We start from the raw sequence: 23,492 nt of genomic DNA, 5'->3' as shown, positions 1-23,492 counted from the left end.
GGAATGGGGCGGTAATTCCCCTTTCCACCAAGGCGGTGCCGGTATTTTTCCGGCATGAACCATGGCGCTAATAGCGCCATGGTTCTCCGCCTACCGTGTAATGAGGCCCATATTCTTTGTCTTGCAAGTATCTGCTACACTTCATACTGACAGTTTACTGGTATAGCTTGACTTTTCTATGGTTGCTTTTGTCTTGTTCTTTCAGTAACTAACCTTCTACCATATTGATTATTGTACCATTTCACTAATTTTTGTACAGCACTTAGATGTACGCGCACTAGAAATTAATAAATAAAAAATACAAAATACAAATACCATGCTCGCCATACTCCAAAAATAAATACTTATTTTGACCTGACGGGGCAATTGCAGCGACTGACAGTTGTTATTGGTGAGCGGGATCAGCAGGGCTTATCAATCATCCGCTGCCTCACCCAATTGCACAAATTTAAAGGGAAATATTTATTTTTGCTGTGCAAAAGTCTATGATCCCATCCCCATTGGATGGTCAGCAGTAAGTGTGGAGGAAACTAAGGCATCTATGGCCCAGGTTTACAGAAGTTGTAACTGTGAGTATTTATCTCTTTTTTACCTCTGATTGTTGTAATGCATCTGGCTCTCCTTGTAGTTCTGAGTCTTGATAGGTCAAATAGATCTCATAGCAGGCAGCTGTCCATCCTTCTGCTTATTTTAGTAATTGCTTCTTTTATAATTAAGCTTCGAGGGGATTGGGTCCTCCGACGTATTCCATATCTATGACATGTAATCACCACAGCTGTGCTGCTTCGGAAACTTTTTCGGCGTCTGCGTCCTGCGTCGATGACGTCGATGCGCCGCCGTCGAGGACCTCCTCCGACGTCCGACGTCACCCGATGTGATAAGTAGGACGCACGACGCCCGTAGCCTCAGATCTGTTTTTTCCGTGAACATGTCCGCTTCGTGAATCCCGGTATGCCTCGACTCTTTGGAGTTTCTGTTGTATTCTTCTCGGTTCTTTGAACCGGTTTGGTTTTTGTGAAAAGCCTGTTCGTGACGATGTCTACCTCGTCTTCAATCCCGCGTCTTGGCTTCAAGAAATGCGGGGACTGTGGGTTCCAAGATGTCGGCAACGGACTCGCACAACGCCTGCCTCTGGTGCCTCGGGGAGGCCCACGACACGGGACGACTGTGTCGACTGCCAGTCGCTCACGGCCAAGGCCATGCGGGAGCGCAAGAAAAAGTTGTCGGTAGGTAGGGTGTCTAAGCCCGGGAAGTCGAGGTCTGCGGGCTTTCGACGGATGATTCGAGAGGTGACTCTCCGCGTCATCGTCGGAGGTCCAGTGGGTCCCCTTCCAGGAGTCGGTCTCGCCTCTCCTCTGCCTCTTCGAGGCATTCCCAGAAGCGCCGGCATCAGTCGCCTTCCCCGTCCTCTTCCGAGGACTCTGCCCGTCGCTTATCCCACCATGCAAGCGACAACGGAGGAATGGGCTTCCTTCGGGAAGAAGATGTTGGCGATTCTTGAATCGCAGGGCACCGGTCCGTCCGCGGCTCCGAGTGGGATCGGTCGAGAGACACTGCTCGCACGCCTTCGGGCTCGGGTGGTCGGCACGGTTCGCGGGAGAGGTCCCGCTCGGACAAGGGTAACCGTTCTCGCCATGCCCGTTCCAGGTCCCGGTCCTCGACGCGCTCGAGACCGCGTGATCCTGTGCACTCTTCGAGAAAGACGTTGACGCCTGTGGCGCCGAGGTCGTCGACGACCTCTCTCGAGGCTCCGCCTCCGAGGGGGTCGTTGGCACTGTCGGCGCCTAGGTCGTCGAAGGACACGCTCGGAGCTCTGGCTTCGAGGCCTGTGTCGCCGCCGCCGATGCTGGCGGCGCTGCGGCTGACGTCGACGCCGATTCGCTCGATGCCGGCGCTGACTCGTTCTGCGCCCTCGATGCCTTTCGAGGCGGTGGCGTCAGAGGGGCCCTGTGGCACGGGGGTAGCCCCTAGAAAGGCTCTGGCTAAGGTCAGGCATAGCTTTGGTTCCCAGGTGTCTTCCTGGCAACTCATTTTTCTGTGAGAACTTCTTGCACAGCTGGCTGTGTGTGCTCCACTTATTGATGGCAGACTGATTATGGTGGTGTGCATCGTGCTGGACCCCAGAACTGTCACTACCAGGGACCCCTATTTAAATCCAATAATTAGTCCAGTGGCCAGCCATTTTTCATATGAGAGACTGAGTTGGAAATGGATGTTACTCGCAGCAAGGTTGTTTTAAGTGCAATGCCAAGTGTTTGTTCCCTAGTCACAAACAAGCCATGAGTTGCTTGTAGAAATCTCGAGGTTACTTCTGTTACTCTGTTTATACCATCGTCATCTTCTCAGATTAAGCCCAATTTACATGATCAGAACATTCACTAAAAACATGCATCCAATATTCGCCTGAGCTGTCATTCACACATCATGCACCAGCATTCATGGATGGCAGTAGGGTATGCACACTCACACACCCAAGATGCAACAGATGGCTACAGTTACACGGCAAATTTAACCCGTGTATGAATCCACACATGAGAGAGCCCTGTGAATGTGGCAACACTCACTGTTCTTTGACAGGGGGAGTATAGCTCAGTAGCAACGTGCTCATCTTGGAAGTAATACCACACAGAGCAATACAGTTTCGGGTCCGCGCTTGGAAACCTCTTCAGTATTAAACGCGTTATAAATAACCAATTATAATTAATTATCTCAATGATCCTGGGGGCGAGTCACAGAGTGCAGAAGACTATGCCAGTCTACAGGAAATAGTGAGGGATATTTCGTAGTCCCTTACTTTTTTCTAAAACCGTTCTGATGGTGTAGCACTGGCTATTATCTGCTGCCATCAGACTTCTACTGACCAAAGGGAACGCAGGAACTTGTGATCCCTTTCCTTGTCTAGCCAAGTTGCAAGTTCTCAAGAGCCGACTGCTCTCTGCAAAGCCTTGCTGACCTGTCCCTTTGCATACTTGACACAAAAAGGTGGAAGCCTTTAAAACTAGGAACACTGGCCACCTACTGAGATGGAGGCCTAAGATTGTTATCCTTAAACTCAGTTACAGCCGCAAGGCTCAAAGTTATTCGATGAGCAGGAGCTAAAACTAGCACCTGGGTGTCTGACATTACCCAGTTGGCAGAAGTTACCACTAGGGAGCTAAGAGCAAGCACACACCACACCGCAAGTCCAACTTCCTCATGAGGTTCAAACTTTAACGTTTTGCCCATTATGTATGAACCATTATGGTTAAATGTGTACTAGATGTGTCGTAATTCCTCTTCAGTAACATTGTCCAATACACAAAGTTAAAGTCACGTTTGCACAAGCAGATCTGGGGAGCCAAAAGTAGTTCCTAGTAGCTCGGGTTTCAAACCAACCTGTCTCATCTAGGCTAGAGGCAGGAGCTAAATAGCTCCCAGCAATTTTGAACCCTGCAGCTGAGTCGTAAGACTTGAACTGAGTGCCCTGCGGAAGCCTTGCTTTAACGTGCCACTGCTCTGACCTAGGCTGAGACGTGAGCGCTCATGTACTGAGATGCCCAGTAACATTTGTTTGCGACTCTGTAACGACTTTGACTCCAAATTCTCCTGTTGCCGTTGGAATCGAAGTTCACAGTGTTTGCAGACTAAAATACATCCCCTGCATGAACATGTTTTTGGCAACAGCCTGTAACTGCCATCGTCCCGCAGAGAATGCTAACCTGCTGGTCAACTTGCAATGATCTCTCCTCGAGAGGCTCAGTACCCAAATAACGTGCCTTTTTTCTGCCCTAACATCTTCACTTACTTTGAATAATGTACTTTTTAAAAATAATAATACCTGTGTGTGAGAAGCAGTGTTTTCATGAGGCACAAATTGCTCTCATGAAATGTGTATGCTTGTACAGAATCCTCCCTCCCCACATTAGTTTTAATGTGAGCGGCTGTACGTCTGTGTAGAATCTGCATGAGTTGTTAACTTCCACAGAGTTTGAGAAACATTTACAGATTTTGTTGGTCTTTTTATAGTGGACAGTAGAATACTATATACTTTTTAGATTTTAGCTTTTAATGCTGACTTCTTTGTTTAGTTTCCAGGGTTATCTCCTTAGTCCGGTGATGCTGAGATGTTTGTGTCCTGAGGCACCATTGTCTTCTGCCCATCTGACTGTACGACTACTGGCAGTTTTTGCAGAACATCAACAGTTTGCTGCTCAACTTTGTTCCTGTACAGGTCTGAAGGATTGTTTTTCTGTTATAAATTCAGTTAATTTGGTTTGAGCTGTACGAGTTGGACGTAAAAGGGATATAATTTTTATTTTTATGATTTGTTTTGGTTTTACTTTAGAAAACCTTTACAAAAAGAAAAAACAATAAAAGGTAATATGACATTTCCATTAAAAAGAAAATATAAGGGGATATAAATAAAAACAGAATGAGTTGTCCCAAGATTACAGTCCTTATGGCCATCTGCTCCCTTTTTTGCCAAAAGTGAATGTATGTAATGTTTGGGCAAACATAATTCGTACACATTATACACGCTGAGAAAAAGAAACTGTAGCCCTAGCTCATTGCATGATGTGGAACAAGCCACACTTAACAGCATGTGAAATACAGTAAGAAAAGAAAACCTGGAAGTAGAGGGTCGTTGTCACTGTCTTATCAAAAGGTCACTCTGGAAATTTAGGGGAAGATAGAATCACTTTAGTGCACCTAACAATTCCTTCACTCATAAGTAAAATTGTGTATTTGTGTATATATATCTATATATACACACACACACACACACACACACACACACACACCTCCCCCATTGTATGTGTTTCGCTAAGTAGGCATTGTTTTGTTAATATACATTGAAAAACAAAAGCATTTTTCCTTAACTTTGAAATGTATTGGCAATATCATGTTTATCATAACTATATTCCATCTAAAGCAGTTTGCCCACCTAGAGAAACTTGATGTTCTAGCTTATAATATTTCTATGTCCATTTAAAAGCGGATAATGTTGATGTCAAAGATGTACCATTCTACTGTTTTTAAGTCGAAATACATGTGCTGTTGTTTTATACTGTATTTAATATAGTCAACAATTTCTTTTTTTACAGAATCCTGATTGAGGAATTTAGGTCCACACATATATATTTAACTTTACAATGTATTTGCGCCTCATTTCAAGTACAGCAGTAAACATATCCCTAGTTCAGTGAGACAGAATTATTGTTGCGCTCATTTTGTCCAGCAGAATTAGCACCAACTTAAGAGGCCACAGGTGTGTCCCCCAACCTTCAGTTGCAACAGTAAATTCGCCCTGCAGAAGTTGGTCAAAAACCAATATCCCCAACTCCCCCACTTTCAACAGTAATAGCATTACCACCAGAAAAGTGGAGATCTGGTGGTATATCTGGTTGTCGGTAGACGGAAAATTGCAGTGCTCGAAGTGTAGTGTGGAGTACTATGAGACAAAGGATAATGTTCTCATGGTAAACTTTAATAGAAGTGAGGTAGACGCAGCAGCACTGTGAAGTCATCCTTACAAAGATACCTACTGTGAATCTTAATTTTGTAACTAATGGCATATTAACTGTTAACCAAGATCTGTGTTTCACAGACAGTTGTAGAAGTTGCATTTCTTTGGAACTGTAGCACCTCTTCTTGGATTACTTGAAGTAGTGTGTGAATGAGGGACAGGCAGCCAGGAGTGGAACTTAAGTAAAACCTTTATTCAGGATACAGGAATTCAAAAGGAACAAAAAGTTCAAGAATGCTTCTTCTTTTTCTTGGAATATGGATGTGGCTTCTCGACCTTGTAGCTAGTCCTCGTAAGCCCACAGCGTCTCAGGCACAGCTCTCTCTCTCTTGAAGTCCTAGAAGAGAATGGCAAAGAGACACACAGTCCATCATTTGTTTTTACCTTAAACAGGGTTTGGGGTCCAAGTAGCTAATCAGCACAGACTTGGCTTGGTTCTCTATAAATATCCCCATATGCCGTGCCCCCTTTCTCTTGGTTTGAAGGCGGGTTGCCTGCCCGGCCCGCCAAGTCCAGGTCCCCGCGAGGAACCCCCGTCTTGAAGAGGTCTGGCACCCTCGAGGTCTCTGTGACGCTTTCTGAAGGTGAGTGTTGGCGGTGAACTCGGAAGCGGGTCTCTGCATTCCGCGTCACTGGGTACGGCCTTGACCGTGTTGTGAAAGGAACCGCGTGGGAAGCCGGCGTCTGCCTGTGAAGGCGTTTGGCTTGCCACGGTCCATGCTGCACTTGGAGCGGAACCCCGCCTCGGTAATCCAGCGGTTGTCCGGGAAGGACGGCCCAATCGCCTCCGTTCCGGTTTTTCTGTTCGCTGGAACAAACTCTTCCCGCGTATCCTATACTCATGTAAGCGGTGTCAGCCGTAGTCCTTTCGTCCACGTCTCTCTTCATGCTGTCTTCCGGGGTCCCAAGACTGTTAGTTATCTGGACTGTGCTCTCCCGACCTCGCAGCTTGGTCGGTTGGTACCCTCTCTCAGGTGGTCTTCCTTCGATCGGGTGCTCTCTCTCATGTGGTCCCTCCTCTCGCCTCTTCCCTTTCATGCCGTCCATATCCCTCCGATCACATAGTGGCAGAGCATTGTGGCTGGAAATACCATTGGTGCGGTTCTAAAGAAGTGGAAAGTCCATATTTCACCAAGAAGAAAATATTTGCTATTGTTGGTACTTTGGTTAACAAAACTTTACCTTGACATTGAAACTTCAACAACTGAGCTGAGGGATTTCCTTTTTTCTTTGTTTTGCTAAATATTGGAGTCAAATTCCCTTTTCAATCCCGGGGAAAGGAACTCGCCCCAGGTGATTGACAAGTTATCAAGAAACTGTGACTGTTGTTGTTATTTGAAGTGCCATATATTTTCTTTGTATTTGATGTTTAGCGTGAGGGCCAGACATCCTGTGTTAGTGTTTACCTTTAGTTTTGGTTAGGCAGGGACATCATCAGCAGAGTAGGGATAGTGAGGTATTTAATATCATTTATACTTTAACAAAATGCCATGTTTTGAACAATCGTAGTTGTACGACTCGCATTGCTGACCCTTCACCTATGACCAACACACCTATCACGCATCTGCCTACTATACATAACTTGTGGCTGTACAACTGGTGCTCTCACATGCACCTATGACACATTCACCTAGTACACATGCTCCTACGACACACAACACACACTCCTACAACACATGCTGCTATAACATAAGCTCCTACAATGCACACTCCTGTAATACATGTTCTCCAGCATGGCATCTGGCATGGATTCACATGCTCATGAATATTCCCCGTCGTCAGGCTGGGAATCCTTGGTAAAAGAAAAAATCAGTATCAGTTTCGTTTCTGATCTGTCTTTCTTAGTAGTAACCAATCACTGGTCTCTGGGTCATACTGCCCCCAGCCAGTGACTGCCCTCTCCCTAAGCCCCGCCTCTGGCAGCCATCTTCAGATTTTTACCGCACGTTCAAGTGTTGGGAGTCCTTGTGGGGACCCGCTTTGGATTTTTCTACGCCCCTCAAGGGTGAAGTTTTTGTCGAGTTATGCTTGCTGGAGGAGTCCAGAAGTTTCTGAGGCCTACCCGGACCTGGCCCAGGAAAAAGGAAGCTCAACGCCCGGAAAGCTGTAAGGGGTTTGCCCTGGATGCCAGCTACAGAATGTGTTCAAGGAGGACAAGCATTCAAAATGCCTCTACTGCCTTCATGAGGACAAAACGCACGTGGAGAAGGACTGTGCGTTTTGCGGCAACATGTCGGAGCGGACCATGAAGGATCGACATCTTCGCCTCTCCAACTGGTTGGAAGGAAAGAGCCCGTCAGGTGAGAAGAAGTCTGAGCGGCCTTCTAAGTCCTGTGAGGGCGCCCTGGCGACGGGGGCCCAACCGAAGGCAAAACTCTGCGAGTCTGCGGGCACCGGGAGCGCCGAACGGTCGGGCTCCTCCGCTGCCAGGCAGGGCACATCCTCTCCGGCGCCATCAACCACGAGCCAACGCTCTGGCTCGGAGAAGAGGAAAGCCGAGAACCCGGCGAAGCTTCTGGAGAGGCCCCGGTTGGGCACGAAGGATCAAGCCGAGGGGGAGCGAGGCGGTGACCCTCCCCTCAAGGTGACGGCCACAGGCCCACAGAAGCTGGTGAAGGCCTTGACTCACCCGGCTAAGGCCTCTATCGAGGAAGTCGCGGCAGCCCTGGTGCAGCCTGTGGAGGCTACATCAGTGGAGGCGACCTCGGGGCCCATAGTTTCCCTGCCACCGCGGAGGGAAGCCTCTTTCAGGCCCATCGAGAAGACCTCTGTGAAGACCCCGGCGGAAAAAGAAGGGGGGGTGGTGGCCATCGTGGATACGGACACAGCCTCCGAGGAGGAGCTGGTTGAAGTATTGGAGGGCCTCGACGAGGGCGTTGAGGAGGCCCGGTCCCACAGGAAGGATCCCGACGAAGAGGACGACAAGAGCGACGGCGGCGCTGGCGAGGTTCCAAGTCAACCGTCGCGCTCGTCGCTTCCGGAGCCGCAGGACAACTCGGCGGCCATTTTGTTGGCAATACAATCCTTATGTACGGAGATAAGGATGAGATTGCCCCTACCACCAACGGAGGAGCCGGAGACAGGCCCGACGGAGGAGCCAGGACCAGGCCCGTCGGGAAGTTCCCCAAGCAAGACGAGACAGACCCATCCAGCCCCGCCTTTTCGGCTCCCTCGGCCTGCTCAACCATTGCCCCCGTCCCTGGGGATGACACAGGAACGGACACAGCCACGACGGACCCGGATGACGACGGCGGTGACGATGGGACGGATCTCCCATCGCCTCCAACTCGGACCTCCCTGCCCGACGAGATTGGGTCCTTCCAGGCTATGATTTCCAGGGCATCTGAGCTTTTCCAGCTCTGCCCCGAAGAGAAGAAGGAGGGGTTCCTTTACCAATGGCGCAAGGCCAAGAGGAAGACGGTCTTCGCTGTGCCTCTGTTGGATGACATCTGGAACGAGGGACTCGCCCTTCTCAAGAACCCGTCTATGACGCCTGCTAAGGGGGATCGGTACGAGAAGAAGTACCGGGTTCCCGACGCGGCCCCCCTGTGCCTTAGGGCGCAACCGACCCCTGACTCGGTCGTCTCAGCGGCAGCCAAGAACAAAGCAGAGGGGCATTGGCTTCAACGTCAACTTCCCCTTGGACGGCTAAGGAAAGAAGCTGGATGCGATGGGACGACGAGTTATCTCATCGGCGGCAACAATGATTAAGGCGGCCAATGCCCTTGCGATCGTGGCCCGCTATGACAGGGAATTGTGGTACATGTTCACCCTCCTGTTGGACTTCCTACCGGACGACAAGAGGGCGGAGGCCCTGGAGATCTTGCAGGAAGGTGAGGTGGCGTCGGACCACGCCATAACGGTGGCAACGGACATTGCCGACACCGGGTTCCGCCAGCTAGGCAACAGCGTTTGCCTTAGACGGCGAGGGTGGCTCAAGGCAACGGATTTCCACCAGGACGTACAAACCAAGGTGTTGGACATGCCCTTCGACGGGAACAATCTGTTTGGGAAAACACTGGATGAGTCCCTCCAAGCCATCAAGGCGGACACAGAGACGGCTCGGGCCCTAGGAGTTCTCCAGCAACGATGGCCCTTCTTTCGGAACTCCAGAGGCAAGCAAGGTGCCTCCAAGGGATTCGGCTGTGGCTCCTCTACGTACCGCCAGGCGGCCCACTCCTCATCGCAAGAAGCCTATAGGGGACGAGGCAAATCGGGTGGATCCCGCCGTTGTCGCCAGGGAGGCCAAGGCGGCAAGGCGTTCTCCAAGCAAGACTTAACTGACCGTGGCGTCGGGCCCCCACCGAAGCACCCCGGTGGGAGGCTGGCGGGCGAAGTTCGTCAGCGTGTGGGAGTCCATCTCCACCGACCGTTTGGTGCTGGACGCCCTGGCCCAGGGGAATGCCCTCGAGTTTCTAAAAAAGTGCTCCCACATTCCTCCCATGGCCAGGAAGGAAAACCACGTCCCTCAACTACTACTGGAAGTAAGGGGGATGCTCAAGAAAGGTGCCATCGAGCTCGTCCCGAAGAGGCTCCGGGGTTCCGAAGTATACTTAAGGTATTTCCTCGTGAAAAAGAAGACAGGAGGATGGCGGCCCATCCGGGACCTGCGACGACTGAACAAGTACATCAAGGCAGAGAAGTTCCGGATGATCACCCTCCAGCATGTGCTGGGACAGCTGGAGGAGGGTGATTTCCTGTTGTCGTTGGATTTGGAGGATGCATACTTCCACATCCCCATTCTAAAAGGACACCGAATGTTCCTCAGGTTTGTGGTCCAAGGACGGTACTACCAGTTCAAGGCCCTCCCATTCGGATTGAAGTCGGCACCCAGGGTTTTCACCAGGTGCCTCGCACCAGTGGCGGCGTGGCTGAGCCTGCAGGGGATCCACGTCTACCCCTACTTGGACGATTGGCTCATCCGTGCAGGGACAAGGGAGCTCGCCGTAGAACACACATCGAAGACTGTCCAGCTGCTCACGGACCTGGGGTTCTCCATAAACTTCCCAAAATCCCACCTGGTCCCCTCGCAAGTCGCACTGTTTCTGGGAGCCAAGCTCGACACAGTGGCGCGTCTGGCCTCACCGTCGGAGGCAAGGACAAAGGCCATCCTGGGCAAGGTGCAGCATCTGCTGGCCACAGACGTGGCCAGGGTGAGGTCCATCAAGTCCCTCCTCGGGATGATGTCCTCTTGCATATATCTTGTGCGCCTGTGCAGGCTTCGGATGCGCCCTCTACAGGAGTTCCTCGACGCTCCTGGATCCAAGCGACGGGCAGCTTCGAGGACGGGATCCCTCTCAACGAGACCTTCCGACGAGCAATCCGGTGGTTGGGCACCCACGCTCATCTGGCGGCAGCGACAGACTTTCAGACCCCTTCCACCAGGTAACGGTGATGATGGATGCCTCCCTGGAGGGGTGGGGAGCGCACACCGGAGAGCTTCACGCGAGAGGCCTCTGGCTCCCGGAGGTGAAGCCGCTCCATATCAACATCCTGGAGCTCTGTGCAGTGTTCTGGGCCCTCAGGTCCCTTCTCCCGTCCCTCAAGGGCAAGGTGGTGAGGATCTTCACCGACGACACCACCACGATGTCCTACATTCGGAAGCAGGGCGGAACCAGATCCCCTGACCTATCCAAGGAAGCCCTGGATCTGTGTCATTGGGCCGTTGCCCAAGGGATGTTTCTGGTGCCATTTCATCTGGCAGGGATAAAAAACACCATCGCCGACTCACTCAGCAGGGAGCTGCGCTCGTGCCACGAGTGGGAACTACGCCAGGATCAAGTGGGTCGACTCTTTCACCGATGGGGCAAACCCCAGATCGACCTGTTCGCGACGGCGACAAACTCCAAATGCCACAGGTTCGTCAGCAGGGTTCCCCAGCCGAGGAGCATGGGCGATGCCTTCTCGTTCCCCTGGCACGGCCTGTGCCTATATGTGTTCCCTCAGTTGCCGTTGCTACTCCGACTCATCAACCAGCTCAAGAGGTCCCGGTGCAAGATGATCCTCGTCGCACCGGCGTGGCCGAGGCAGATCTGGTTCACGGACCTTCTGGACTTGTCAGCTTCCCCACTGGTCAAGCTGCCGACGGACGCAGATCTTCTTTCCAGAGAAGGAGGCGCCATCCTTCATCACGACCCGGAGTCGCTGAACTTGCAGGCCCTCCTCCTGCATCACTACAGTTTGGAGGGTACGATATCCCGGCTGACTGCAGAGAGGTTCTTGGAAAAGCCAGGGCTTCCTCAACTCATATAGTGGAAGAGGTTCTCTGTCTGGTGCCATGCACAGAAGATCAACCCTCTACGGATTACAGCACCTCAAGTGCTACCATACCTACTGTCGCTGCCCAAGGCTGGACTAGCTCACGCCTCCATCAAGATACATCTGGCAGCGATCTCCCGATACACCAGAACTACAGGACGGCCGTCCTTGTGGTCTCATCAACTGGTGAAGGAATTTATGAAAGGACTGTTCAGATCGTTCCCGCCAGTGAAGGCTCCAGCCCCGGCGTGGGAGCTCAACGTGGTGCTGACCAGGCTCATGGGGCCGCCATTCGAGCCTTTGCATTGGGCTCCTTTGAAGTTCCTGTCGTGGAAGACAGCATTCCTGTTGCTCATCACCTCCGCACGACGCATGGGAGAGATTCAGGCCCTATCCTGCAAGCCCCCATACTTGACTTTTCACGATACGAGGGTGGTGCTGAGGACGCACCCCTCATTCATGCCCAAGGTGCCGTCGGACTTCCATCTTAATGAGCCCTTGGTGTTACCAGTTTTCTTCCCGTCGCCGGCCGAGAGGACTTTGCACTCGCTGGATGTAGCTAGAGCGCTTGAGTTCTATGTTGCCCGAATAAGAGTTTTCGGAAGACATCACAGCTGTTTGTGAACTTTGGACCTGTGAACCAGGGGAAGGCTCTCTCGAAGGCTTCCATTTCCAGATGGCTCTCCATCTGCATCATGCACTGTCACCGGTTGGCAAACCGACCATTGCCCGGCCATCCGAGAGCCCATTCCACCAGAGCGGTCGCTGCTCCTACGGCGTTCTTGTCTGATGTGCCCCTGCTGGACATCTGCAGGGCTGCTACGTGGAGGTCGACGCACACCTTCACGAGATTCTACTGCGTCAACCGGGATTCCAGGGAGGAGTCCAGAGTAGGCCAAGCAGTGCTGCGCAACCTGTTCGCCTGAAGGTGGGCCTGGTGGGGAGGTAAGAGTTGCTTAATGTTGAGCCTTTTGCCAACTCCCGTGGTTGTGCATGTGTGTACTGCTATGTATTCTTATATTCATGAGCATGTGAATCCATGCCAGACCCCATGCTGGAGAAGGAACAAGTTACTTATCTGTAACTGTTGTTCTCCAGCATGGGTCTGGCATGGATTCACATGCGAACCCTCCCTCCTACCCCTCTGCGGCTCTTCACTTGGTCATACTGCCACTTTACGTGCTACCAAATCTGAAGATGGCTGCCAGAGGCGGGGCTTATGGAGAGGGCAGTCATTGGCTGGGGGCAGTATGACCCAGGGCTCTTCTCGCCAGGGAAGGAGGCGCGATCCTGCATCACGACCCAGGATCGCTGAACCTGCAGGCCTGGCTGCTGCAGCACTAGAGTTCAGAGGCTACGATATCCCGGCGGACTGCAAGGACGTACATGCCAAGGCCAGGGCTTCCTCGACTCTCAAGTGCTATGGACATAAATGGAAGAGGTTCTCTGTCTGGTGGCGTACACAGAAGATCAACCCTATACGGATTACAGCCCCTCAAGTGCTCAAGTGCTGCCGTATTTGCTGTCACTGGCCAAGGCGGGGCTGGCACATGCCTCCATAAAAAATAATTTGGCGGCTATCTCCCGCTACACCAGAACTCCGGGGCGGTCATCACTGTGGTCCCACTGCCTGGTGAAGGAGTTCATGAAAGGTCTATCCGCACGTTCCTGCTGGTTAAGGCTCCGGTCCCAGCGTGGGAGCTCAACGTGGTGCTGACCAGGCTCATGGGTCTGCCGTTCGAGCCTTTGCATTCCGCGCTGCTGAAATTTCTATCGTGGAAGACCGCGTTTCTTGTGGCCATCACCTCCGCACGACGAGTGGGAGGGATCCAGGCCCTCTCCTGTAAGCCCCCGTACCTGACATTCCACAAGACGAGGGTAGTGCTGAGGACGCACCCCTCCTTCATGCCCAAGGTACTGTCAGACTTCCATCTCAACGAGCCCTTGGTGTTGCCTGTTTTCTTCCTGTCGCCAGCTGAGAGGACTTTGCACTCGCTGGATGTGGCTAAAGCGCTGAAGTTCTACGTGGACTGCACAAAGAGTTCTCGGAAGACATCACAGCTGTTTGTGAATTATGGCCCTGTGAACCAAGGGAAGGCCCTCTCCAAGGCTTCCATTTCCAGATGGCTCTCCGGCTGCATCATGCACTGTCACCGGTTGGCAAACCGACTGTTGCCTGGCCGTCCGAGAGCCCATTCGACCAGAGCGATCACTGCTACTACGGCGTTCCTGTCTGGTGTGCCCCTGCTGGACATCTGCAGGGCTGCTACGTGGAGGTCAACGCACACCTTCACAAGATTCTACTGCGTCAACCGGGATTCCAAGGAGGAGTCCAGAGTCGGCCAAGCAGTGCTGCGCAACCTGTTCGCTTGAACCTGGTGAGGAGGTAAGAGATGCTTAATGTTGAGTTATTGAATTGCTTAATGTTGAGCCTTGCCACCTGCCGTGGTTGTGCATGTGTGTACTGCTATGTATTCTCGTATTCATGAGCATGTGAATCCATGCTAGACCCCATGCTGGAGAAGGAACAAGTTACTTACTTTTGGTCCTACTGCCACTGTACGTGCTAACAAATCTGAAGATAGCTGCCAGAGGAGGGGCTTAGGTAGAGGGCAGTCATTGGCTGGGGGCAGTATGACCCAGAGACCAGTGATTGGTTATTAGGAGAAAGACAGTTTAGAAACAAAACTGATTTTTTCTTTTACCGAGGATTCCCAGCCTGACTGGGAATATTCATGAGCATGTGAATCCATGCCAGACCCATGCTGGAGAACAACAGTCACAGGTAAGTAACTTGTTTCTTCCTATGACACGTGCACCTCCTACACACGCGCCTACTGCAAGATGTTCTCCTCCCGCCATAACGCTGTACCTTTAATCTCACAAGGCGCCTTCCTACCTCCACTATTCAATATTACTTCTCCTCCTACTCCTCTACTCTGTTACCATCACCTGCAACTACCACTCTACTACTCCAATGGTATCTTCTCCCTCCTACACTACCTCCTGGCCTCTACTAGTCCTCCATTATAACTTCCTTCTCTCTGCTCTTACCACTACTCCTATTCCCTATCTACTAATACTTCCTATTTACTACCCTGACCTCTACTACTACTCCTACTACTACTACTCCCACTCTACTGCTACTACCACTTTATTACTACCACTACTACTCTACTACCTCTTGTCTTACTCTTCCTGATCGCTACTACTACTTACTACGACTTCCTTTAGCTGCTACTCCCCTATTCCTACTGCCAATACCTCGACTCCCAACTACTACTACCACTACCTCTTACTCCATCGCTATTCCACACACTGCTCACTCTTGAACAAACACTACACAGACCCATCTCTCCAATAACCTGTGTACTCCCTTCAAACTCGCCTCCTCTGGTCTCTGACATCCTCCACCGCCTCTTGTCCCCAGCCAACTAACGCATATCAGACCATCCCCACCTCACCCTTTATATAGCCCGCCCCTTTCCCTGATTGCCCAACTTACCCTGATCAATCATTTACCTTAACCAAGGGTTGTGACAGGGCAAGGGCTTGGGGAAGGCTTAAAAGGGCTTGTAAGCCATGCCCTCTGTCCTTGTTACTGCAGCATTTCTTACATCGGTCACATTATGACCCACGTGGACTGTTGTCTCCGGTTAGCGTGACCTTTTACTAATATTTTGCCTGGTGGACTAGTGGACTCTGTTTAGTACAAACAGTCCTTTGTGGCCTAGGGGATCTTTATAGATAAGGCCATTGTGCAGGCCTTTATTAATTTCAATTCCTGGTGTTGTAGTGGTTTTAGGATTCAGGCTTCAGACGGGACGCAGCATTCCCTGTTGTGCTGAGTCCGCCCCGTCCCGTCTTGCAGCCAGTATTGTTCGGGCCATGCCGTCTCGCAGCTTCCGTCGGTCTTCCTTTGGCGAGGAGGCGATCTTGCAGTTTACCAACAGTTTAAACATTTTTTTTGAAAACGTTCACACCCCACATTAAATTACTTTCACGATAAAGCGTTTACAGCAAAACTAAATATTGCAAACCAAAAACAGGGCGAGCTAAGGTTACCATGCTATTGGATTTTAATATCGTTTTAAAAAAAAAGTATTTATAAAGTTTATGATGTTGTTACCTTGACTTATTTTCTGATGTTTGCAGACTTCAAGGTTTTGTTGGTTTAATATTAAATCTTGTAAAAAAAAAAAAGAACATTTTCAAACATATCTAAATTTCTGAGGCTGACATCTAGTGGTTGGTGTGGAGTATTACATGATTCCTTTTTGAAGCCGGAAACGGGACGTTCCCGTAATATTGGCCCATCTGCGACATGTACAGTACCCATGATCCTTCATGCGTCAATATCCTGAGATTGTTTTTTTTTTCCGTCATCGGGTTAGTCGCATTACACGCAGTTCTTTGATTAGTATGGTGTTGGCTCATGAGCGAGTGTTACTTATAATGGATATGCTTAAACGTCATTGCTGTCCTCATCGCCGACACTGCTAGACAGCCTGCTGTTTGCCGAGTCGATCACCACACGCAGCTCTCAAGGCTGCAAGTATTGGGGTCCACAGCCTACAACGTTTCCAGTCTTTGGCCTACACAGTAGGAAGAGTGTGGGAAAACCATGTACACTTCGGTATTTTATAGGAGAATACCTCTGTATATTTCCTCTTTTAATATCTACTGTCTCACTGTCCACCAGATTCGACCATGGAGATTAATCCCCTGATGACTTGATTCCATCCCCCCACATTGTAGATGACCCAGTTTCTTCGTCACCCATAGATGACCACATCTTATACAACAACCTTCTAAAGAAAAGAAATATATGGTAGGGTAAACTGCCTCTGAGTGCGCTTGAGCTAAGGATATATAAAAGATATTGATTGGGTATGCTGCAGAACTGGTAACGCTGGATCGTACCCTAGATCCTGTAAAAAGTAAAGGATTATGGAGTTAAACCAGTGTTCTGCTCTTATCAAAACTTTTGTAAGTAAGGAAAAAAAAAACTATCACGGTTCATACTTTGCACTCAAGAGTGAGTATGTCATTACAGTTAGCAAATTAAATCAACACGATGCAATGTAAGTCTTCAAAAAGTAGGATTTAAAGGAATTGTGTGTTCAAAAATTTTATTGTTCCGAGTGTTCGGGTATGTGGTTTTAAGCAAACTGATTGATTGTAAAGACATTTCCTATGCAGCTTACATTAGTTTTCCTCACATTTACACATGCGAAATCAACGAGCGGGGCGCGGACATCTGGTGCTAATCTTATCCGTTGCTGCATCGCCCTAAATTCAACTGCCCTTGCTGCACTAAATCCTATCACCCGCCCCTGAAGCTGACATCACTAGACACGTACGGGCAATTTCACAACGCGAATGCATGTCTCGTGTCAATGTTCTCTGTGCGCCAGCTAATGATTTGTTCTCATGGAAATGGCAGGACGCCTCTTTCATCAATAAGTATAAAGAGACTCCTCATCATACAACATCAGAGTTGCTTTTTCAGTTTCACTGCTTTTTTTAGATAGCCTGTGACTCGTTTCTGCTCTGTTCAGCTATCTTCGTTGCTCGGAGGTAATGCGAACAGATACTTGTACTAGCATTACTATCGATTCTAATTTTGTCATATAATGGCAACAATGCAGCCCTACCAGTACGTGCCAGTGTTCTGAGGCAAAATTAGTTGAGAGAGAAAGATGGGGAAACGATGCAGCATCGATTGACATTTGGGAAGACGAATCACTGAATCCAGAGCCTAGTCGCATGGAAGACCTTTCCACCTGGTATATCTGTAATCGATGCAAGGTCATGCCAACCGCGGAGGAGAACTGCTGCTGCAGAGAAAATGCTGGATGCCTCGGCTATATTTCGGAAGAAGACACACGTTCGCTATGCGTTACTGAGCTGCATGACTTCAGGGCAGCCTGCCTCACAAGGTCCGTGTTGAGGATTATGATGGTGCTTATGCACGAACTTCGTGCAACAGTTCGCACTCGCAATCCAAGTAACAAGTAAGTGTACTCTAGATGTGATGTCACTAGGACCACAGAGGCCACTAACATTTCTTGTTTGTTTCCTTTGTCGTTACTTTGATCTATCACTGCCAAATTAATGTTGTCTGGCAATTTAATACATCTCTCGCGCTATGGGGAAATCATAGTGGTCATCTTATGTGTCTTTCAATTAAGAAACAATATTTCTCTGTGCCCCAAACGTTATGGATTGCATGGGGATTCACTTTTGTGGCGTGTCTACACTTTAAAGCCCAAGTTGATTGATCCATGAAGTAACATTTATACGGACAACTATGCCATAGGATACAGGATGCATTTTCAAGTAAGGTTTGTACACTTATCAGGTTCATTTAAATGCAGTATGCATGTTTCTCTTCCACAGGTGGTACAAGCTGGTGGCCTATCATTCCTCGCTTGGTTACCATGTTTGACGAGTAATACCTGCCTGTGTCGTTGGAGCCATTCGCACCAAATTCCCCAGTGACAGCAGACAGTACAGGGGATTTTCCCACACTCTGCTGCAACCCGAAGTGTATAATGTAAAGTATATTTGTGCCATCAATCTCAGCAACAAAATAAAATACAAAATAGCTTTTATGAGTAGTTGTTTCAATTTTTCAGTTTGCAGCTGGTCCAGTGTATGAGGTATTTGTACTTACGGTTGCCTTGAATGAAACAAAGTAAATCCTACATAAGATACTATTAGACAGTGACATTCATATAAACGTGCACTGTTTCAAACTTTTCTGATTTCAGTACTAACGTTAAATTTCCTCCCTAATGCAGAATACATTGCAAAATCTTTGAGGACAGCATTACAATCAGTATGATTTGCACGGTGATCTCTGATCAAGTACACTTGCCATCAATCGGGGGGAATTTGAAATGTATATTTTGACTAAATGACGTACACTGTTTGCGAGGGTGTGTGTGTAAGCGATGTGAGCGATGAAAGATTTTATTTCCAACACAATGGACTTTTCTTTTTTTAAATTTGTATTCTATTCAAGGAATGTACACAAGGTGTGGAATTAGAAGTGGAGACACATGGATCAGAGGTGGTATCAGGTTGCTGGTGCGGTTGTTACAGAGAAGACCACGGTTTAACAGAAAATCAAGAAAACAAGGGTAACTAACAAGCAATTTCGTTTTCCATAAGTGTTTTGGGATGGTGGCCCACAAGGAAAAGAAGTGTAAAGATACAGACAACAAATGAAACCAAAGATGCTGCTTGCCAAACAGATTTCACCATGAGGCAACTACTTTTTGAGGCGCAGCGTGGTCCTGTCAATAAGCAGACTCGAGATGTTTATGTCCAATGGCCTGAAACTGAATTGAATGTGACCGGTGAAGCCAGCAAAGTGTTTTTGGACCATTGCTACAATGTGAGAACTCGACAAGAGAAACTGAATCTACTGAAGATGCTTTAGAATTCCTCGCTGACCACTCGACACAATCTACACCTGCAAAAAAAGGTCCACCCAATAAACAATTGAAGTTGATGGTTTCTCCAATTTGTGTGCAAATAACACAAGTTGAACTAACAAAGACTGAGGCTTCAACGCAACTGACCGAGGAACTTTCCAAAGATCTCGGCTACAGTTTGTCTAGTTTGCGCGATTTGTCCACCACAGTTGACTCACAAACCACAATCATGCAGGACGGTTGGCTAATAAAGGAGCAGAAATACATTGTATTAGTCAGCTGCCTGGTAGAGATTATACTGATGCTGAAATGTGTTCATACGTTGAGGGTGAAAATATGCGGGCAGCCATTGGTGCATGTGTCTCGTGTATTACAAGGCACTAACCTGAAAATCCAAGCCAGCTGTTCCCACCTCTATGAAACGTTTTCATGGTCCGCTCAACCGATGCTAGGCAAAGTGCCAGCTGGAAATCTACTATGTTCAGAAGCTTTACTTTTCAGTGGCTCTACTTTTAGTAAGTTGTTGAGTTTCTGTCAATTTGTGGGAGTTCAGTTCCTTGCTGGGCACGGGAGGGTCAGATGGATATCAGCATGAAAGGAACTGCGGGGTCTGAGCTGGTGGGCTTAGGCCTGGCAGGGTGGAGGCTGTGAGTGCACGGGAATTTCAGTGGAGATGAATGGGCACTTGGATTTATGACTTGTCAGTGTCTCAAGTTATCCTCAGAGCACATTCTTCCGCAAGTACAGGGCGCACGCAGACCGGGCAATGGTGCGTAGATGGTGTGGTCTGGCTGAGCTATGCGCCAGAAGATGGGAGAGCTGCATTTGTACAGAGAGATGGATTTTTGGGCCTAGTAGAAAGATGTCATTCGGCCTATTTGAAAATGGTTTCCTAATTATCTGTTTTACTTACAATAAACTGTAACTGTTGTCCAAAAATATCTAAATCACTAGCACTATTGATGGGTAAAAAAGTATTTACGATAGAGCGGCATTGGTGGGTGCCAGCAAACAATTGGTTTATTTTTCGAACATATTTCAAATGCCACGTTGGTCGGCCAGGCTAATCGCTCCCATGGAGTGAAGGTCACTTTGTTTGATGATGCTTGTGGGGAGTTCACACAGACGTGTCTTGTACAGTATGTTTTTGATTTGTGGCTTTCCTTTGCAAAAACGAAAGTTCTCCAGCATGGGGTCTGGCATGGATTCACATGCTCATGAATATTCCCCATCGTCAGGCTGGGAATCCTCGGTAAAGAAAAAATCAGTATCAGTTTCTTTTCTGATCTGTCTTTCTTAGTAGTAACCAATCACTGATCTCTGGGTCATACTGCCCGGAGCCAATGACTGCCCTCTCCCTAAGCCCCGCCTCTGGCAGCCATCCTCAGATTTTTACCGCACGCTCAAGTGTTGGGAGTCCTTGTGTTTAGTTCTTGAGTTTTTTACTGCGTTTTCACGTTTTTTCAGGAGAATTTCAAATTTTTTTTCGGTTTAATCGAGCCTCAAGCTCCACCGTTTCTACTTCCGATAACGGGGACCCGTTTCGGAATTCTTCTACGCCCCTCAAGGTTGAAGTTTTCGTCGAGTTTACACTTCTTGGAGGATTCCGGAAGATCTGCGGCCTACCTCAACGGACATGCCCCAGGACAAGGGGAGCTCGCCGCCCGGATCCAGGCTGTTCAGGAACTGCCCTCGATACGGATTATATAACGTTTTCAAGGAGGACTAGCATTCGCGATGCCTCTACTACCTCAATGGGGAAAGGCGCAGGTGGAGAAGGACTGTGCGTTCTGCAAGAACCTTTCGGAACGGACCAAACAAGATCGTCGTTCCCGCCTCACCACCTGGCTGGAGAAGGGCACAGCAAGTGAGAAGGCGAAGAAGAAGTCTGAGCGGGCTTCTAAGTCCTTTGAGGGCGCCCCGGCTACGGGGGCCCAACAGAAGGCCAAGCACCGCGAGTCCGCGGGCTCCGGGAGCGCTGAAAGGTCGGGCTCTTCGGTTGCCAAGCAGAGCGCTACTTCCCCGGCACGTTCGACCACGAGCCAGCGCTCTGGTTCGGTAAAGAGGAAGTCTGAGAACCCGGGTAGACCGCTGGAGCGGACCCGGTCGATCTCGAAGGGGGAGCGAGGCGCTGACCCTGCCCCCAAGGCGAAGGCCCAGGACGCACCTAAGGTGGTGAGGGCTCTGGTCCACCCGGCTCACGCCTCTACCGAAGTGGTCGCTGCGACCCTGGCGGAGCCGGCTGAGACTACGCCAATGGAAACGGCCTCTGGGCCCAGAGTATCCCTGCCGCCGCGGAGGGAATCCTCCTTTCCATTCCATCGCTAAGACCCCCGTGAAGCCCCCGGATGAAAAAGAGGGGGAGGAGGGGCGGTGGCCATTACAGACTCGGAATCAGCCTCTGAGGAGGAACTCGTGGAGACCGAGAAGGGCCTCAACGAAAGGTCCATAGGCCTCAACGAGAGGTTCAGAAACCACAATGAGAGGTTCAAGAAGGTTCGATCCCAGGGGACGGTCCCTGCAGACGTGATCGAAGATAGCAACGACGAACAGGGCCCAATGGAGCGGCCATCCCGTCCGTCGCAGCCATTGCCCAAGCCCCAGGATAGCTCGGCGGCCATTTTGTTGGCAATCCAATCCTTTATGTACCGAGATAAGGATGAGATTACCACGCACCTCGATGGGGGGGCCAGAACCAGGCCCGTCCGGAAGCCCTCCGAACAAGCGGAGGAGAGTCCACCCCGCTCCGCCCTTCATGCCTGCGAGACCGGTGGACCCCTCATCCCCCTCACCGGGAGAGGATACGGTGACGGATACGGCGACGGGGACGGACGATGACAGCGGTGATGACACAGCAGAAATCCCGTCGTCTCCCCCCCCCGCGGGCGTCCCCAGGTTGGCTCTTTCCACGCCATGATAACCAGGGCATCCGAGCTCTTCCAGCTCTGCCCTGAAGAACAGAAAAAGGAGGGGTTTCTGTACCAATGACGAGAGGCTAAGAGGAAGACGGTCCTCGCGGTGCCTTTACTCGACGACATCTGGGACGAGGGGCTTGCTGTCCTCAAGAACCCTGCCACGACACCCGCCAAGAGGGACAGGTACGAGAAGAAGTACTGAGTCCCCGATGCCTCCCCCTTGTGCCTCAGGGCCCAGCCCATGCCGGACTTGGTCGTCTCGGCAGCGGCTAAGAAGAAGGCGGCAACGGGCACGGCGGCTTCCACTTCCCCGCCGGACAGCGATGGCAAGAAGTTGGACTCTATGGGACGAGTCATCTCGTCGGCGGCGACAACGATTAAGGCGGCCAATGCCTTGGCGATCGTGGCCCGCTACGACAGGGTGCTCTGCTTCAAGATAGCTCCCCTGCTAGATTTCCTGCCTGATGAAAAAAGGGCAGAGGCCCTAGAAATTCTGCAGAAGGGTGAGGTGGCGTCGGATCACACCATAACGGTGGCGAGGGACATCGCCGATACCGGATTTCGCCAACTGGGCAACAGAGGTTGCCTCCGACGACGGGGATGGCTCAAGGCGACAGACTTTCGCCAGGACGTCCAGACCAGAGTGTTGGACATGCCGTTCGACGGAAACAACCTCTTTGGTAAGACGGTGGATGAGTCTCTACAGGCCCAGGCCTTTGGGGTGCTTCAGCAGCGACGGCCCTTTCGGAGCCCCGGAGGCAGACAGGGTGCCTCCAAAGGATCCAGCGGTGGCTCCTCCGCTTACCGCCAGGTGGCCCGCTCCTTTTCCCAGGAGGCCTACAGAGGTCGCAGCAAGCAAGGGGGAATCCCGCCGTCATCGTCAAGAAGGCCAAGGCGGCAAAGGCCTCCTCCAAACAAGACTGACCCGGCCGTGCCATCGGGTCCCCACCGAAGCACCCCGGTGGGAGGCCGGCTGACGAAGTTCGTCAGCGTGTGGGAGTCCATCTCCACCGACCGTTGGGTGCTGGACACCATGGCCAACGGGCACTCGCTGGAATTCCAGAAGAAGTGCCCTGGCATTCCTCCCGTGGCCAGGAAGGAGAATCACGTCCCTCAACTGCTGTTGGAAGTAAAGGCGATGCTCAAGAAAGGTGCCATCAAGCTCGTTCCCAGGAGGCTCCGGAGTGTACTCAAGGTACTTCCTCATCAGAAAGAAGACGGGCGTTTGGCGCCCCATCATGGACCTGCGTCGGTTAAACAAATACATCAAGGCGCAGAAATTCAGGATGGTCACCCTCCAGCACGTGCTGGGACAGCTGGAGGAAGGCGACTTCCTATCTTCGTTGGACCTGGAGGATGCTTACTTCC

The 23,492-nt window shown here is 50.4% G+C and overlaps 1 protein-coding gene across 5 annotated transcripts in view; it reads left to right on the top strand.

Moving 5' to 3' along the window:
- ATRIP (ATR interacting protein) overlaps positions 1-23,492 on the top strand; it is a 1,393,117-nt gene that overhangs the window by 994,330 nt on the left and 375,295 nt on the right. For all 5 annotated transcript variants that reach the window (XM_069643859.1, XM_069643860.1, XM_069643861.1 and 2 more), the window contains one exon: positions 4,068-4,210. In XM_069643859.1, the coding sequence (XP_069499960.1) occupies positions 4,068-4,210 (143 nt within the window). The remainder of the gene's footprint in view (positions 1-4,067; positions 4,211-23,492) is intronic.

Source organism: Ambystoma mexicanum, chromosome 2p (assembly GCF_040938575.1).
Source record: "Ambystoma mexicanum isolate Mex_15411 chromosome 2p, UKY_AmexF1_1, whole genome shotgun sequence".
Classification (NCBI taxonomy): domain Eukaryota; kingdom Metazoa; phylum Chordata; class Amphibia; order Caudata; family Ambystomatidae; genus Ambystoma; species Ambystoma mexicanum.
The sequence above is the reverse complement of the archived record's forward strand: the minus strand, read 5'-3'. Positions and strand labels throughout refer to the sequence as shown.